General features: G+C 38.4%; 1 protein-coding gene across 1 annotated transcript; it reads left to right on the forward strand.

Annotated features, from left to right (window-relative positions):
• The first annotated feature begins 15,447 nt into the window (after positions 1-15,447).
• LOC145978307 (uncharacterized) lies at positions 15,448-16,429 on the forward strand. Its single transcript, XM_083110850.1, has one exon. It carries the CDS (start codon positions 15,572-15,574, stop codon positions 15,839-15,841), a length of 270 nt encoding a protein of 89 aa, XP_082966976.1. The 5' UTR covers positions 15,448-15,571; the 3' UTR covers positions 15,842-16,429.
• Positions 16,430-18,290: the final 1,861 nt, after the last annotated feature.

Genomic DNA, 18,290 nt, shown 5'->3' on the forward strand with positions numbered 1-18,290 from the left:
ACCTAACCTAGCCTAACCTAACCTAGCCTAACCTAACCTGGCCTAACCTAACCTAGCGTAGCCTAACCTAACTTAGCCTAGCCTAACCTAACCTAGCGTAACCTAACCTAGCCTAACCTAACGTAGCCTAGCCTAACCTAACCTAGCCTAATCTAGCCTAACATAACCTAACCTAACCTAGCCTAACGTAGCCCAGCCTAGCCTAACCTAACCTAACCTAGCCTAACCTAACCTAACCTCACCTTTGTCGTGTAGGTTGCCTAGAGTATCGTTGTAAATGGGCGTGTCTTCCTCTCGAACCCTTTTCTTCGCCTCTTGCATACGCTTCTTCACATCTAACTGAGCATCATTCGGGACTCCACAAACGGGTGGCAGATAGCGCACCGTATTGGAATGTCTTACATGTTCAAATGTTTTCCTTGAAGTGGTACGTTTTGTCGCGGAGTAAATATTTTGAAGGTAGGTGTTTATCTGAGTGGTACGTTTCGTCGCGATAACCCTTTTGGTACGTTTTGTCGCTGGTACGGTCTGTCGAGACACCGTAATAGCTAAGGCTGTTGGCTTATAATCAAGGTGTCCGGTTCTCAAAGTTCAGACACCACTTTAAGCTACAGCCCCTACACGTGATTAGTCGATCTGGGCATAAAATAGCTTTAAGACTATCGTATGTGGCAAATAACGCCAGGAATGTTGTTTTGGTGGATTCAAGCATGGATGAAATATTTTCAGGTAGATCCTGCTTTGGTGGTCCTGCTTAATAATATTTTTCTTTCTCTCCCTTTCTATCTTTTTCATTCCCGGTATATTTCTATCTCTCTTTCTTCCTGTTTCTCTTTTCCTTCCTTTCTTTTACTTGTTGTTTCTACTCCATCTTTTATTTTTTCGTGTCATTTTTTATCTTCTTTCTTTCTTTGTTTTCATTCATATCTGTTTTCCTCTGTTTACACAGTCTTTTCTTTATCCCAATTTTATTTGTCTGTCTTTTGTGTTTGCCTCTGGTTTTCTGTTTCTCTTTAGTTCTTTCTATCCTCCCTTTTCTCTTGCATTCTTCCTCTGTTTCTCCCTATTTTTCCTGTACCGTGTGTTCTGTATCTCTTTTTCCTGTTTCTCTCTTTTCCTTTCTGTTTTCTCTTTCTTCTTCTGTTTCTCTATAATACTTTCTTTTCTCGTCTGTTTCATGTATTTTACCTTATCTTTCTTCCTTCCTCTGTTTCCACATTCTTTATTATATCTTTTTCTGTTTTATCTTTCATTATGACTCTTTCTATTTACATTTCTCCCTTTCTCATGTCATTTCTCATTCTTTCTATCTTTGTTTTTATTCCTCTTTGTGTTTGTGTGATTCCTGTTCCACCGTAAATGTTTCTGAAAATTCCATTTCTCACGTCCTCTAGTTGGGTGGGCTGAAACTATTTCACGCTGGGCTAGAGCCCCCTCGCCCACCCAATGACGACGCTCTTGGATAAGGCGCGTTGAGTGTCAAAAATGCAGATGTGAAGCTCTTGTAATTGCTGGTGTTTTGTTTTCAATACGGAAATTGCTGTAGAGATTTAGTGGGATTTTATGATCGAGTCGATATCTCGAGCATGATCTCTGTGAGTTTTGATACATGGACATTTCCAGTGGGGGCAAGGGTGCTCTTGCCTTCAGCTGGAAAACAAAGTGCTGAAAGTTACATCTGTTCATTTTACTTTTTTTACACTAAAAGTAAAATAAATGTTATTCCCTTTCCAAAGAATTCAAGATAAAGCAATGCCCTCCCTAGCAAAGTTTGCCTCCCCCCGGAAAGAAGTTTGGATACGTCCATGTTTGGATATACAGCATACATTGAACCCGCAAATGCCGTGGATCATTTCTGCGCAGGGAGAGTAAAACTTATTATCAAACTTTTTTGACACTGTGGTGATGAAGAGTTTTCGACGTTTCCTAACGGCTCTCTCGCGCTTGCGAACGGGAAACAAACTTTCAGAAGTCCCCTGCATGACTTTAATTCTTGCTTTGGGGATATCCAATTAAATGTCGCGGGTCGTTCCTAATTAGATTGCTACGCATAACTCTATTGGGAAAAGCAGAGAGATGAAAACGTAAAAAAAAAAAATAGTAATTTTTCTTCCCGTCTTCTGTTTTGTCTCTTTTTGGCTTTCAGAACAACGCGAGATGAAAAGAGAAGCTAATTACATGTCATTAGCAAGAAGGGCAGGCTGTTAACCGCAGTATACAAGTTGAACAACCTACAAGTTTCTTAACCTCGTCAAGGTTTTGTTTACGTTCAAAGGCCTATGTGTAAAATTCAGCTTAATTTTATCCTATCAAGCTCTTGAAACAAGGAATTTCTCCATAGTCAAAGGTTTTGCGTTGCGTTCAACGCATTGATCACCATAATGTTGTGTAATTCCCAATATGCTCACGCCCGTAGCAAGACTTTTATTTCGGGAGGGGCTCATCCTTCAACAGCAGCCGCCATTTAAAGGCGAAAAAGTGGATTAGAATCCCTGAAGATGTATATCTCAATATATTACAACTTAATATACAATATATTTAATCCTGCTAACGAAGTAAACTTAATTACCACTATACACCATTAAATTAAATATTTTTAGGATTTCGGGGGAGAAGGGGCTAAACCCCTCCCTCCGGCTACATGCCTGAATATGCTAATTATTACTCTGGTATGTACAGTGTTCGAATTACACCGAGGCTCAGACCTTTGACACAAAATTAATTACGGATATGCACAGCAATAATCATAATATTAATTATTATCAGGAAACGGATTTATATGTAAAGGCACTGGCATATCTTCATATGATGCTAAAATCAATGTTATTTTGTTACCTTTGCAAATCATCATATGTAAGCTCGAAAACTGCTATTTTAGTTTTTATATTTTTACTTAGTATATTAACTTTTAGCACATATTTTAATTATTGTTACATAGATTTCCATATTTTTAAATGTCTCCCGACAGATATTACATATTCATGCTCTTACTACAATTTGCCTTCTCGTGTTAAAATACCAAAGGCTTTACGTTGATCTCTATTCTGTTCATTTTGTACTTTCCATTTATTTTAAATCTGTACAATAGAGAATGAATATGTTATTCTAACATTCTTGTCAACCATTCCATTGCCACATGGCTAGAAGCTGTAGAGTATTTTGTTGAAAATGTAAACCCTGAGGATACAGCATCAGTTGAATCTCATATATTAGTTGTCAGTTACACAAGTGTGAGGAATGGCTTAAGTTACATTCAACATACTTTTTTATTCATTGCAAAACCAGTTAAAAATCTGCAGAACAGGCATCATTCTCTTGCTGAAAGTTTTCAAATTGTGAATAAGGCTGTTGAAGAATTAAATAGTGGTGAAGGGCAAGTTGCAAATGTAGTTAAAATGAAGGTGGGGTCTATATTTTCCAAGAACCCTGGCAATGAACAAATGCAGAAGGTTAATGCAGTTTTAAGCTGTGATACAAGTGTGAATATGAACTTGGACGTGACGCCAAAAGGCACTGCATATTTTAAATATACTCCCATTCCTTCATGCGATAGTAAACACTGTTTCAGTCAATGTAAATCTCTCTTTAGATGCAACAGGAGGATAGTCATGTTTCAGCACTTAAAGGAAAGTTTGGTAATCCAATGTTTTGGAAAGATGCGGCTTGTAGATTTAATACGGACATGACTACAGTGTATCGTAGCACTGTACGACGAAAACGTTACAGTAGGTGTTTAGAATGGCGGAACTAGTTTTGGTTTATAACATTTTAATGACGCGTTTCCGGACCACTCTGCCAGTTTGATTCAAGGCCACGGAAACACCCTGTATACACTCGAAAATTAAGCAGGAGAGTGTAATTCCGTGCGTGTTCTTCTTTATATACAGTTTTCTAAGTCAAGAATAACCATTTTTTGCACAAGCCTCGTCCCAACTTGCCCACCTGTACATCTGATCTTTGGGTCTCCTGAACAGAGGTGGTAATTTTCATTCAATCTCCCTCACACTCACGCTCGATTTGGCCCTCACCCTCACAAACCCTCACCCTCACGACTCGCCTATCGCCCTCACCCTAACACACCCTCACCCTCACGACTCGACTTGGCCCTCACCCTCACTACTCGACTTTCACCCTCACCCTCACGACTCGACTTGGCCCTCACCCTCACTACTCGACTTTCACCCTCACCCTCACGACTCGATTGATTGATTGATTTGTTGTTTTAAGTCCACTTTATGCACAGTAAGGCTAATTGGGACTGGACCTACAGTTTAAAGTGGGATCCGAACCACTTGTGCCTCCACCGGGTATCGAACCCGGGACCCCTTGATTACAAGGAGAAGACGCTACCACTGCAACATCGGGGAGGCCCTCCTCACGACTCGACTTGACCCTCACCCTCATCCTCACGACTCGCCTATCGCCCTCACCCTAACACACCCTCACCCTCACGACTCGACTTTCGCCCTCACCCTCACGACTCGACTTTCGCCCTCACCCTCACTACTCGACTTCACCCTCACGACTCGCCTATCGCCCTCACCCTAACACACCCTCACCCTCACGACTCGACTTTCGCCCTCACCCTCACACGCCCTCGCCCTCACGACTCGACTTTCACCCTCACGACTCGACTTGGCCCTCACCATCACCCTCACACGCCCTCACCCTCACGACTCGACTTTCGTCCTCACCCTCACACGCTTATCCTCACGGATCGACCTCACCCTCACACACAAGTCTTCGGAGGGTGAGGTGTGCCCTCATGAGGGTCGCCCTCCGGAGGATGACCACCTCTGCCCCTGAATGATAAAAATAGATTGTTCATAAATGACGCGGAGACTCATATATTGTTTAATATATCCCCGCCATGAGTTGACGTAATTATACCCCCCTCCCCACTTTTTCAAAGAAAAGAAAGAAATTATCTGGCTATGCTGATCGTAATCTCGGAGGGAGCAGTTGCGACCGACGATCTTCCGTGAGTCTCGTGGCCGGCCATGTGCGGGGCTCACGTTTCGCTGGCGTGTTGCGAGCCAAGCTTCCTTTCTTTACAGGGGAGGGGGTGGATCAGCAGAGGGAAAATGATCACTGAACATCACGCGATACCCTAAATAGAAGCCTGCAGTTATAGAATCGCTTCCTGGGTTTTGATTCACTAAAAATCGACCAACCAACTCTACATGGAACATTAAATTGGCCACCAATTTTCTGCAGGTAATAACAATAATTGCCGTGTCTGTAATGAACCTTAATTGGTCTAGTTTACATTGAACTGAACTAAGTTTGAAAAGCTCCAGAATTACACAGGAGTCTTCCAGAATTACATACAATATTGCAGAAAGTCTTGTCCAAGAGTCAAACACAATTTCTTATAATAATGAGCATATACATTGAAACAAATTATTTCTACTTATTTGTATGGTTTAGTCTTGAAATATTATTTTTGTGTGTGTCTTAATTGTGTATTAGTTCATTTACAGGTTCCTTTTATATGTCCCCCAGTATTGCTTTAGTTTTGAAAATAATTGGTAACTCAGCAATTTTTCATCGTTCAGTTAGATGGTTTGAAATGCAGTTAGCATACATGTAGGTCCTACATTAAAGTACACTGAATCTCAATTTTTAAAAGTAAATGCAATGCTGTTACTTTATCCTATCTTGTGAGTGAACATTCTAAAATTGTCATTTGCATAAAAATTCAAGTATTATACATAATTAAGGTAGAAGGTATTTTACATGTTGTTCGTTTATTTTAACTTTCTGATTTGCTTTTGTTTTGTATTGTGTCCCACCCTTGACACCAGATAACAATTAATTTCTCATTTAACTGTTACATTTCCCCCCTCAACTCCACTAGAATATTCAAAGGTCAATTACCTTCTCTCTTTGTCTTCAATAATTTGTTTTTCATCATTTGACAATTCACAGGAAATAAAGTGAATTTGTCTTTAAGTAAAGAGGTAGTGTTTCGTCTGTTCCACCATGACACAAAATTGTTCACTTACAGCTACAAATCTGGGAAAGTATTTTAAGGGTAGTTATGTTCAATCAACAGTGTTAAGTTCCAACTTTTATTGCACAGAAACTGTAAGATGATTGCATTCCTCTTTCAACCCTCTCCTCCCGCCACTGCCCTTGTTGGTTCACTCGACAGATTATAAGGGATCTGGCATCCAAAGCAAAACATCATCGTAAAATGAAGCATAATACTCAAATGCATGAAGCAAAATTAAAAAATATTCGAACCAGACTAAAAAAGAATATTCAGGATGCGTACTCTAACTACTTGAAAAGCATTGAAGCTAGTTTTAAAACAGGGGACATGAAACAATTCTGGTCCTTCATAAGAAATAAGAAACGACCATCATACGCACAACTTATCTGTAATGAAAATCAAGAACTCGACAGCAACAACTCAATTGCCGAAGCGTTTGCGAAACACTTACACTTTCACTCTACGTACAGGAACCGTCTTGTTACGAACTACCAACCCCTCTGTCTGAAACCGACGCCCTTCTATCTCTCTAAATTTACAGGATATATCAATCGCTGAAGTAGAAGCAGCAATAAAGAACCTTAAACCAAAAATAATGACAGGGCCTTATCTTATCCCCCCCTATGTAATCAAGGGGTGTGGTGAAAGTCTAAAATATCCGCTACATATACTCTTCAACCTTGTAATACAAACATCGAGATTTCCAGATAAATGGAAATTGTCCCAAATTTGTCCCATACCAAAAACATCAGTTAAATCTCAAATTTCAAGAGGCCGCTCTGACTAACGCCGCTGCTGTCTTGGAGGGTAAGTCCCAAAGTGGACTTTCCACTTGGAACTTGCTTACTAGGTAATAGTTATACGATTGGCCAAGAAGTTAGTAATTAGTACTTCGGTACTACAATTTTAAGATTTAGAACAATAAATAATTATCATGTCTTGGAACAGTGCTTTTAAATGAAGTCTTAGTATTAAGTATATCTTAAATAGTACCGTACGCGATAGCGTTACACAGACCAATTGCGATACTCTCTGCGCCAGCTCAACTATTAGAACAGATTCTTTATAAACACTTTTTTGCTCACGTAAAACCAATTCTCTCCTCGCACCAGCACGGATTCGTACCAAAGAGATCTGTCGTGACGAACCTCGTAGAAATTTCAAACTTCATTTACACTGAACTTGACAACAGAGGTCAGGTAGACGTTATATACACAGATTTCTGCAAAGCGTTCGACACTGTAAACCATGATATTCTCTTGAAAAAATTAGCATTTTGTAACTTCTCCTCTTCCCTCGTAGATTTAATGTGCTCGTATCTCAAAAACAGAAAACAATACGTAAATTATCAAGGTTGCTGCTCCCATGAATTTGTAGCTGGCTCAGGCGTACCTCAAGGTTCTAATCTTGGTCCCTTGTTGTATTTAATATTAGTTAATGACCTACCAAAACAGCTTAGAAATTTCGAGAAACTCTTATTCGCTAACGATTTAAAATTCTATAGGAGCATTCACAATGAGGATGATTCCATTAAATTACAAGAGGATATCGAAAATCTCAACGCATGGTGTAAAGCAAATAAAGTTAATCTAAACCATAAGAAATGCAGGGCCGTAACATTTACCCGATTGAAATCCCCAATACACTATAACTACGAAATAGCACACACACAAATAGACAGGGCAAACTCAATAACAGATCTTGGCGTAGTGTTCGATGATAAATTATCGTTTCAGTTACATATCACAAAGACTGTTAATGACGCGCATAGAAAACTGGGGTTCATAATGAGAACTGTAAAGTAATTCAATGAAAATAAAGTGTTATCATCATTATTTAACCTAAATATGTTAGGCCCAAATTAGAATACGTATCTATAGTGTGGAGTCCACAAACCAGTAAACAAATAGATCTTATTGAAAAAGTTCAAAATAAGTTCACTCGCTATATAGTTTTTAGGATAGATGGTGCATATCCAAAGATGACACCTTATAACGAATTACTAATTAAATTACACATTACCTCCCTTGCAAACAGAAGAACCATACATCAGCTCCTTTTTCTTTTCAAACTTCTTAACGACAAATTGGATTCTTCCTTTCTGCTTTCAAAAATAGCTTTCTATGTCCCCCATCCAAAGTTGCGATCAAGAAAGCAACTCTTTGCAATTTCCCGCACTCGTACAAAATCCGCAGAAATGGCTCTCCTGCGAAGAATGTGTAGCTTGCATAATGAATGGTTAGAGAGGGGCATACACTTGGACATATATGCTAAATTTTCTGAGTATAAACGCTATTTAATGGACAACATTCTTGCTTAATTATTTTTTTTATTATTTTTTTATTATTATTATTACTATTATTATTATTTTTACCTTCTTTATGTGTATATATATACTATCCATATATGAATGTAATTGTGTAAGGTTTGATTCACTTCTTATCCACGGTAATGTTTAAGGACGATATATATAACCTCTATATGTATTTTTTTATATATCTCAAATGTGTACAAATATTATTTTGATGTGTATAAATCCTATGTAAGACATTTACTGTGCACTGTAAAAGGGCAGATGCCTGTTGTGCGCAGGATAATAAATAAATAAATAAGAAAAATGTTGCTAAACTATCAGTAGAATAGTTACATTAGTATCAACATACAGTCCGCGTGTCCCACCCGTGACAATGGAATCCTCCATACGTATAATTTTCCTATTGGGCATGTTACTTGACCTGATTGTGGAGAAGGAAATTTACCATTTCCTCTCGCCCGGTTTGTTCGATCTTTCTCGTGCTCTGGTGCACATCCCGGTCAACTTTTTATTGTTTTAGTTCGATTAGAAAAAGGAGCTGGACCATTATGTGCCCGAAGGGTCCACCCCATTTTCCCCGGACAAGGGGTCCCGGCTTCAATACCCGGTGGAGGCACGCCCGACCCTGTGGCCGAGCGGTTAGCACATCGCGCTGCGACGCCAAGGGTCCCGGGTTCGAATCCCGGTCGGGCTTGGTTGTTTGTGAATGTCCTTTCATCAATTTCATCATTTCATCACTCATCCCCATCTTCGCAAATTAGCCAAGAGGCACAAAACGCGAAGTAAAATAAACTAAATCAAATCAAAAATCAAATCAAACCGGTGGAGGCACAAGTTGTTCGGATATCACTTTAAACTGTAGGTCCAGTCCCGATTAGCCTTACTGTGCATAAAGTGGACTTAAAACACGAAATCAAATCAATCAACCGTTTTCCCGGAAGGAAAAGAAAGCAACGAGGAAATAAGATATAAAAGGAAATAGGGAAGAAAAGCGAATAAAGAAAAGAATGAAAGAAAGTTGAAATAAATTAAATGAAAATGAATTTACATTGATGAATGCCACTGATAACATGATATTAATAATAATTTCTGTTAGTACCATGAATAGCGTAGTTTTCAGATTCAACACCTTGTCAAAGTACAGAGTGCAACAATAATCCTTCTGTAAACATTACATTAATATGTTTTACACTAAAATTACATCGCATTTAAAAGCATATAATTCGAATTGTGTAGTGAAAATTGTTAATTTATCATGTGTTTATGTCTTCAGAGAATTGTTGTAAAGTTGTAAAATATATATTTATTTGAAGACCACGAAGAATCAGTGAATATGCTCAATGAAATAATTGCTGTCTACGATATTGTTCTTAAGTTTCTTTGCATATTCAGTTATCTTGCGAAGTTTTTCTCGTATTGAGATTAAATTAAAATGTTAAAGATAAATATCATAGGCTCATTCAGGGTCTCCCAGCCCAAATTGCTTACACATAAAAGTCGTAAAAATAACCTTTCACAGCCTCCAACCTGTACAACTGCACACATATAATAGTGTGTATTGTTGGAACGCGCTGCCACCAGATGCTACCTCTTGTGCGACATACAACAGCTTTAAAAGGGCAGTAACAAAAGTACTTCTACATGATCAAGGACAGAGCCTCAGTACACATGACTAGATTCAGCATGCTTACGTTGAAATCAAAACACAAAATGAGCAGATTTGAACCCATTTTTATGTGTGTAAATGAGTAAAATTGTTTTTATCTTTTTAGAGTGTTGATTACTGAAATATTTAGAAGTGAAAATGTAATGGAATTCTTATGTTATAGTAGTAATTGTATTTTGTTTGTTTTATTGTACTAGATTTTGCGGGTTAAGTGGTAGAGCAGCCACAGGCTGAACTTCGCCCATGAATAAAGAATTTCTAATTTCTAATAATTTCTAATAATAAGTAATGGATCAAACACGTAACTAGCAATGATTTATCCACACACACCTTCAATGCTCCTCTAGAAGTTTTCTGAAAGGCCCAATTTATTGTCATTTTGCCTCTAAATTTTCCATTATACCTCCATAAATACGAACGTAAACCCTCCAGATGGAAAGTTACGGATAAAACTCTTATATACAGGATTTTGGGGGGCTCTAGATTATACATTCAACGAATTTTGGAGGATGTGGGGGTAGGGTCCCACGCATTCTCGATCTCGGCCATTTTTTGAGGTGATGTGATCAGTACCACGCTCGGGCCGCCTTTACCCTCCAGGGTTGCCCCAAGGTACCCATTGATTTGAAGCTGGGTGAGCCCCAGAGCCGCTTTATGCGGGGACATGGCCGGGGAAAATCGTACCTTAGATCATCCACTCCGGGAATCGAGCTCGGGGCGACCGCGTCGCAGTCGGACACCTTACCGACTAGACCACCGATGCTGGATACAAATTTAATAACAAATGAATCTTGTGATTCTAACGACATTTGGGTTTAGCATTAACGTACACTGGGAACAATTTTATAATCATATTAGCTAGAATCTTAATTCATAAACTTTTACTTGGTCGAGTATGTTGAGCTATCGATCTACGATCCCTATATGCAGGATTCAAGTCGTGGCCTGGGTATGGCTATATTTTTTGTGAATATCCATTCATCAATTTCATCTAATAATTATTCATTCTCTACGTCACCATAGCCAAAAAACTTACAGAAAAGCGACGGTAAATAAAAATAATAATAAAAATATTATAACACCATTAAGCCTTGTTTCCATGATTATGAAAAACTAAATATGCTGACCAAGGCAGTAATTTATTTTATTAAAAACATAAACTTAACGTAACGTTTCAACCTTCTAGCGAGGTCTTCTTCAGACACTGTATCAAGTACAAATGTACCAAGATACAAAAACAAGGCATTATATATACACACAAACATTACTTCCTCCAGACTATTAGGAAGTTGTTCTGGAACTTTCTAGCAGGTGGCTTTCCCTTGTCAACTATACTTTCACCTAAAAGGCTAAACATATTTACTTCCATATAGAATGTGGTTGCACTTTTTATCTCAAGCTCTTTTTCCTTCATTTTTCTTCCTTCTCCTCTCCTCTTTCTCTCTTGTCCTTTCCACTCTTTCTAACACCTTCTTCCATTCTTTGTTTAACTTCAGTCCCCCATTCCAGTTCATTGTGTCTTCTTCACCTTTCTTCTCTATTGAATTGGACTCCTTCCATTTTCTCACTAGCATCCTCTTCTCCCTTCCTAACTGCTTAGCCTCCCTCATCCCTCTCTATGTCATGTCCTGATTGTCTCGTGTGTTTAAATATCGCATTTCTCTCTCTGTTAAGTCGTACATCATCCCTATGTTGTTTCAACCTGTCTTTCAGTCTCTTTTTCGTTTCTCCTATGTACACACTCTGACATTCTTTACATTGTACTTCGTAGATAATCCCTTCCTCTTCCTCTTCTCTGTTTTCCTTTTTCTTGTTTGCATTCTTCGCTATTCCTAATATGCTTCTCCCTCCCTCCCTGTAAGTTTTAATGTCCGCTTTCCTAAGCCCTCCTAGTCTGGAGGGAGTAATGTTTGTGTTTGCCCTGTTTTTGTATCTTGGTACATTTGTACTTGATACAGTGTCTGAAGAAGACTTTGATATAAGGTTGAAACGTTACGTTTAGTTTATGTTTTTAATAAAATAAATTACTGCCTTGGTCAACATATTTAGTTTTTCATAGAAATATTGTTAAACTTTTCAACGAGATTCTTCGCAGATCAAGTTTTTTAACCGCCAACTTTGAGTTGCAACTGTCACAAAACTAATATTGTTTAATGAATTGGAATGGAATTGGATCTATTTTTTATGGCTTAACCTACACCCAAAACAAATTAGAGTTGCTGTCGTGTGGCTTCAAGAAACCTCAAAGTAAAAATGATTTCTGGCTTACTCCTTCCCTTGCTTATGTCGCCTGTGCCAACAACGATAATATCCATGGACTTTCCTTTTTGTTGCTTTATTGACTGTTGTTACAATGAGGTTGAAGTAGGTTAAGGTAAACTTAATATGCAAATTTACAGCGTGTGCAAGATCGTTGTATCACCATAACAAAGCTACTAGGATTAATTGAAACTCAGCAACACTCAGTTAAATTTGTTTTTTTAAAAAGTCAAAAGTCACTGAAATAGAACATGAGGATTTGAATTTACGCGCAGTAACTCCCACGCCTAAATTTTGACAGCGCCCCCTTCGTGTTTTCAAAAATAATAATAAAAATCAAAACAAAACACACGAGATGAGAGATATGTTAATGGCACCATGGACCTTTGGGAGATCTCTTCGATCGTCACGCCATCTCTTGGAAACATCTATGAGGTCAATGTCAAACCGCCACTTTTGAATTAATTTGAATAACTATCTATAATCTCTCTCTTTCTCGCTGAACCCACGTTTTTACAGTATGCATGACGACAGGTTCGTGATTTCTTTATTTTTTTTCAAGGCCAAGGTTAGAGTTGAACGTTCTGGGTAACGGGACGAAGTGGACATAATGCCAGTTTGTACTGCATGGGAAATGTTATCAGGAGCAATCTAGGCACCAATGTTGATTTGAGCAGCGGGAAATGCGTAATTCTTTGGATAAGTCTTTTCGGAGTGTCCACTTGAAGTCTGTTTTTTCATTGGGTGATGAAACGGTACTATTTTTAGATGTCAGATTCGAATACAAATGCACAATTCTCTACCAATTGAGTTCACTTGTTTGTGTGTGTGTTGTAGATTACTATTGAATACCTTGCAATGTTCTTTGATTTTGGTTAATATAGTGCTGAGTATATCCCACAAGCATGATCCGATTCGTGGATATTCCTTTTCTTGTCAGGGCCTCCCCGATGGCGCAGTGGTAGCGCCGTCGCCTTGCAATCAAGGGGTCCCGGGTTCGATACCCGGTGGATCCAACTTGAAACTGTAGGTCCAGTCCCGATTAGCCTTACTGTGCATAAAGTGGACTTAAAACACCAAAGCAACCAACCAACCATTTCTTGTCATTTCACCTTTATCTCTTTAGTTACAATTTCCGCTCTCATTCGTTAACGACGATGTCCCTTTAGTATTTATAATTTTCACCAGGACCACCACAATCGTTGATGCTGAGAAATTCCACCAGACGACTCAAGCTGTCCATACACTATCAAATAAAACACGAACAACACATTGAATTCCACGCTTAAAGGAAGTGACGTCAGACCACATGTTATGTTGCTTTTCGAATTCATGGCTATATTTTTTTTTGTTTACGTTTAGTTAATTCAAACATATCAGCATCTTCTGTGTACAAGAGGTGAAAAAACACTATAATCTTTAATTGTTTCTATTAATATTAGAGATTGTTTGGAAACCTTCTTAATATAAAACATGCCACCTATTGCTCTGCACCCGGTGGAGGCACATAGTGGTTCGGATCCCACTTTAAACTTTAGGTCTAGTCCCGATTAGCCTTACTGTGCATAAAGTGGACTTAAAGAAACATCAACTCAACTCAATTATTGCTCTGCAAATCTGACAGAAGCACGATATAACAGACATTGCTCACTGTGAAATATTATTGTTCTTCTTCTTCTTATGTATTGCAATTAAAATATGAATATTGTAATAAATTGTATTGATTAATTGCCATCACAGAACTTTGACAAATGATTTCAAATAAGTGTATAAGACGCTTTAGGACCTCAAATATTCTCTTAAGTTCTGGCGGTATGCAATGAAAAAAAGGAGAGTCGTGATGTATGAAAGGATAAGAACAACTGGGATAATATTTTTGCCCATTGCATTAATATTATTAATCGTACTCTACGTGACAGTTGACACTATTGTCTGTGGCATTTCCAGAACAAAGCATGTCAGCAGGTTTGCGTTTGTTTTGCGAACTGTGCACTTTGAGATGGAAAAACATTTCCGATAGAGTCTCTAATTGGCAAGAGCAATATTTTGGTGGCTGTGTTGTGAAACTAATAAACCGCGTAAAGTTCCCGTTACATTTAAATATAGACCATAAAACGAATACGAGTGTTTAAATTGAAATAATTATTAATTTCCTGAAACTCCGCCTTTTTTATGGAGAATCAATACCCGATTCACGCTGCCGCGAACGAACAGCCGAAATTAGTTCAATAAGCAGTTCGTTCGAAGTTTGCAGTTTCTCACTGGATCGGAACGCCGACTATGTTTCAAATGTAATTCATCCAAGTTTTCCATATATGCACATACAGTCACGGACACTTCTGGGTTGTAGCAATCGTATTAACTTTCAATGTGATTGTTACAACCCAGAAGTGTCCATGACTGTACAACCTTGAAAATTTTCCAATAGTTGGAAAAATGTCCTGTCTATCTACACAATGGAACAGTTGCTGAGGGAATAAAGTAATATAGGATGGATTCAATTGTCGCGACTGTTTCTGTTCTATTTTCTACTTCTATCGACTGCCCCATGTTAATATTGTATGACGTGTTTCATCAACTAGGCCATGCTCACATTCTTATTTATTTTAACAACGGTGTTTTATTGTCAAATCGGATTGTGCTTCAAGGAATGGGGAAATATAGCTTCATTAATAACACACTCACTATTAATTTACAGTATGTATTTCATGTTCGACTGCGTTATTCATAAACTGCGAATTACTTACTGAAAATTCTCCTGTTAACTTGCATGTCGGTGTTTCATATAGGTCATGTTTATTGCCACGGTCACTTTCAGTACACATGTGTTAGTCTATACTCGTGCTATTCTCTTTTTCTCGCGTGCACTATACAACCAAAGCTTTTGTGTATCGAAAGGATACATAAATGTTTTCAACTTTCATATGTAATTTGCTTCTACCAAATTTTAATGTCGTAATCGCTCCTTGTTCTTTGTACGCAAAGTTTCACATTTTTTAAATTTAAAACATGGGTTGCAGATTGGTTTGTCGAATGCAATAAATGATGAAGAGTGGTAAAATAATCAATACAGTAACCTGGTTACAGAACAAGCTTGTGGTCGGGATAATCGATTTTTCGATCCGTATTTGTCGTGTATAAATGTGTACACAGGAAATGTGCGGGGTGAGTAGAAGCAAGGGGGAAGAGAAAGAAGACTTTGACACAGAATTGCACGCAAGCGCGTTTCCCTTAGACGTGACATACCAAATCAGGAATTACATAAGAGTTTCGACTCGGTTTCTTTTCCGTCCTGTTTACTTCTAGTTCATCTTAGAGAAGATTTTGTCTTATAATGCGACATTTCAAGGTTGGAGTGGACGTTTGGAAGATGTCTGTAACAGCAATTTCTTTTTTAGCTCTGGCGGCGGCAGTGTGGGTCTTGTTGCGCCTTGTTAACGCGTGCTTCTGGTTTCCAAAGTATTTGGAAAGGCAGGACCAACTTCAGGAGGAAGAAGAAATGAAAAAGAAGCTTGAAGAAGAAGGGAAGAATAAATTAGAAGAGGAAGAAGGCGTACAGCAAAGTGAAGACGAAGTTGAACAGGAGCCAAAGAAAACGAAGTAATGTGAAGGGGAATTAGGACTTGCAAGTACAAGTCCCACGTTAGGGTGGTGTTGTGAATTATTAATTCAAATGTGAAAAGAAACTGCTATGGGATTGCAGAGGGACATTGATAACATGAGTTTTATAATAATGTGAGTGAAATACTGTTGAAGTGCAAATCGACACTACTTTTTTAGTACTGATTTTTCCTGAGTGTACGAACAATAGTTACACGAACGCAAATATATATCCAACTTTATAGTATTGAGTGTTCCAGTGACATCTGTGATCTGTTTTGCGAACAACGTTTATTGTGCGCGGGGTCTGCTAAACTTTCTAGACGAGACGTGCAAAATTGAAGCGCAGTTTAGCCGTTTGTAATTCGCATTCTGTGATTACCAAGCGCAACAGTCTTTCTGGATATCGATTGGTCTGCTCTTGCCTCGGACGTTTCTCTGGAGCGGCGTGTGTGACGTCACAGCGGCACGTGATGCGTGGCTAGGCAGGCGCTGAACTCCTGCCTCCCAACAGGGCTGCGGGTTCTGGAACCTGAGGTGCCGAAATAGGGATTCCAAGCTGTACTGCAGCGTCTACAGGAACGCACCTTTACGCATGTGAGTACAGCAACGCATGTGCGTGTGGCAAGAGCAATTGCCGGTGTGTGTGTGTTTTGGGGGCGGGGGATGTACGTGTGAGGTTTGACGGGTTGTCCCCAGAACGGCGCCGGTACCCACGCAAAATGCTTATAAAGTCAAGGTTGTTTTTTTTCGTGCGTTAGAGTCGCATGCTAATTGAACGCAGTGACAGCCTTGCATTCGAAGGGTACCAGTTCAATACCCCGACTGTTCTTTTTGACAGATTTTCCTTGATGTTTTCTCAGATGTTGCGATATTGTTTTGATTACTAAGCGAGATCATTAACGATCTTGTAGCCGAGGTCTGGTCATCCAGACTTGTTATTGGACAGATATTTCCATGATTTTTCCTCAGACCCTCCTTTTATTGCATTTCAACGTTTTGTTCGAAGCTTCATTTAACTTGTAGTAGAAATGTGCAAGTTAACTATTGAGTAAATATTTGAATGATGTAAGAAGTAAGGCAAGACAAATCTTGTAGATATACAAGCAAGAGCACAAGGCATTATATGAACGACAGACAGAATAGAGTCTATAAAATTGATGAAACTTTGACACTTGTATATGTGGCAGTGCATCATCCATGCACATTTTATAGAACCAATGGCACGCCCATACGGGATTCTTGTGTCGGTCAGTCTTGTACCATATATTTTGTCCCTATATTTGGCATTCTTTTTGTTAGAAAAGTTCGTCCAAATATGACTTTTCTAAGCTTTCCTGAACACTTTACTTGATCTCCTCCATTCTTGCTTTTCTTCATCTAACGAATTAAATATGGTGCACCTACTAACAAAAGTGACTTGGAACCAGCTAAAGTAAAATAATTACTTAGGAAATATATTCTGATTCCTCCCTCCCTCACCTCATTGCACATATTGCAGACAAGGTGTGATGTTTTTTACATATATTTTAGAAAAATATATACATGTTACATTTTATATTATTTTAAGGGAAAAATCTGCCCCCAAAATTTTGATGACTTGGTCCCTAATCCCTTTGCAGGCCCTCCTGTATGACACCTACCGACTCCCTCTTCGAGTACACCACTGTACGTAACAGTAAAGTAAATCTTGTTTTGAAACTTAATAGTTACCAAATCCACTACATTCATGTACATATTATGGGGTGGTCTGAAAAGAGATAGGGGACAAGATCTGTTAGAATACAATTACATTAACAAGAAAGTAATACATTACAAACACGAAACGATACGCAGTATTATAATATCAACAACTGCCTAAGATACAGACGAAAAATAGTTTGTAGTTCACAATTCACAATTGCACAACTAACATTATTTTAAAAATCACAAAAGTTATAAAAGTGAGCAACTTAAAAAAATCAACATTACTCTAGTGTACAATAATAATCTTCTGGAACACATGCGGAAGTAATTTGCAAAGAAATAAATGGATCAGTCTGATATCACTACCAGAACTTTGTTTTTTTAAAGTATGTTATGATTATTAATAATACTTCTTTCAAATATCTACATTGCAATTTCTCTTACCTAAAGAAGTCTTTTCCTCAAGAATTTCAGTGTCATCTTCACTGAACGATTTTTATTTAATTAATAATTATGCCTCAGTTAGCCTAATTAATATTCATCGAATTGGCAAGTAGAATTTCAGGTTAAATGTAAAGGATCTTACATTTGTAGTGGTTAACAAGCAGAGCTGAGTGCTTATTGAAATGTAAACTTGGAAGTTTATCAACCACCATATCCTAGAAGTTATGCAACCAGAACCACAAAAATAATTTGAGTGTTGCCTATCTCACAAGGATAACGTCGTATACAGATATTCATGATCAAACGGTCCTTCATGTGAGAAA

This window comes from Lepisma saccharinum, chromosome 24 (genome assembly GCF_977018435.1).
Source record: "Lepisma saccharinum chromosome 24, izLepSacc3.1, whole genome shotgun sequence".
Taxonomy (NCBI): Eukaryota; Metazoa; Arthropoda; class Insecta; order Zygentoma; family Lepismatidae; genus Lepisma; species Lepisma saccharinum.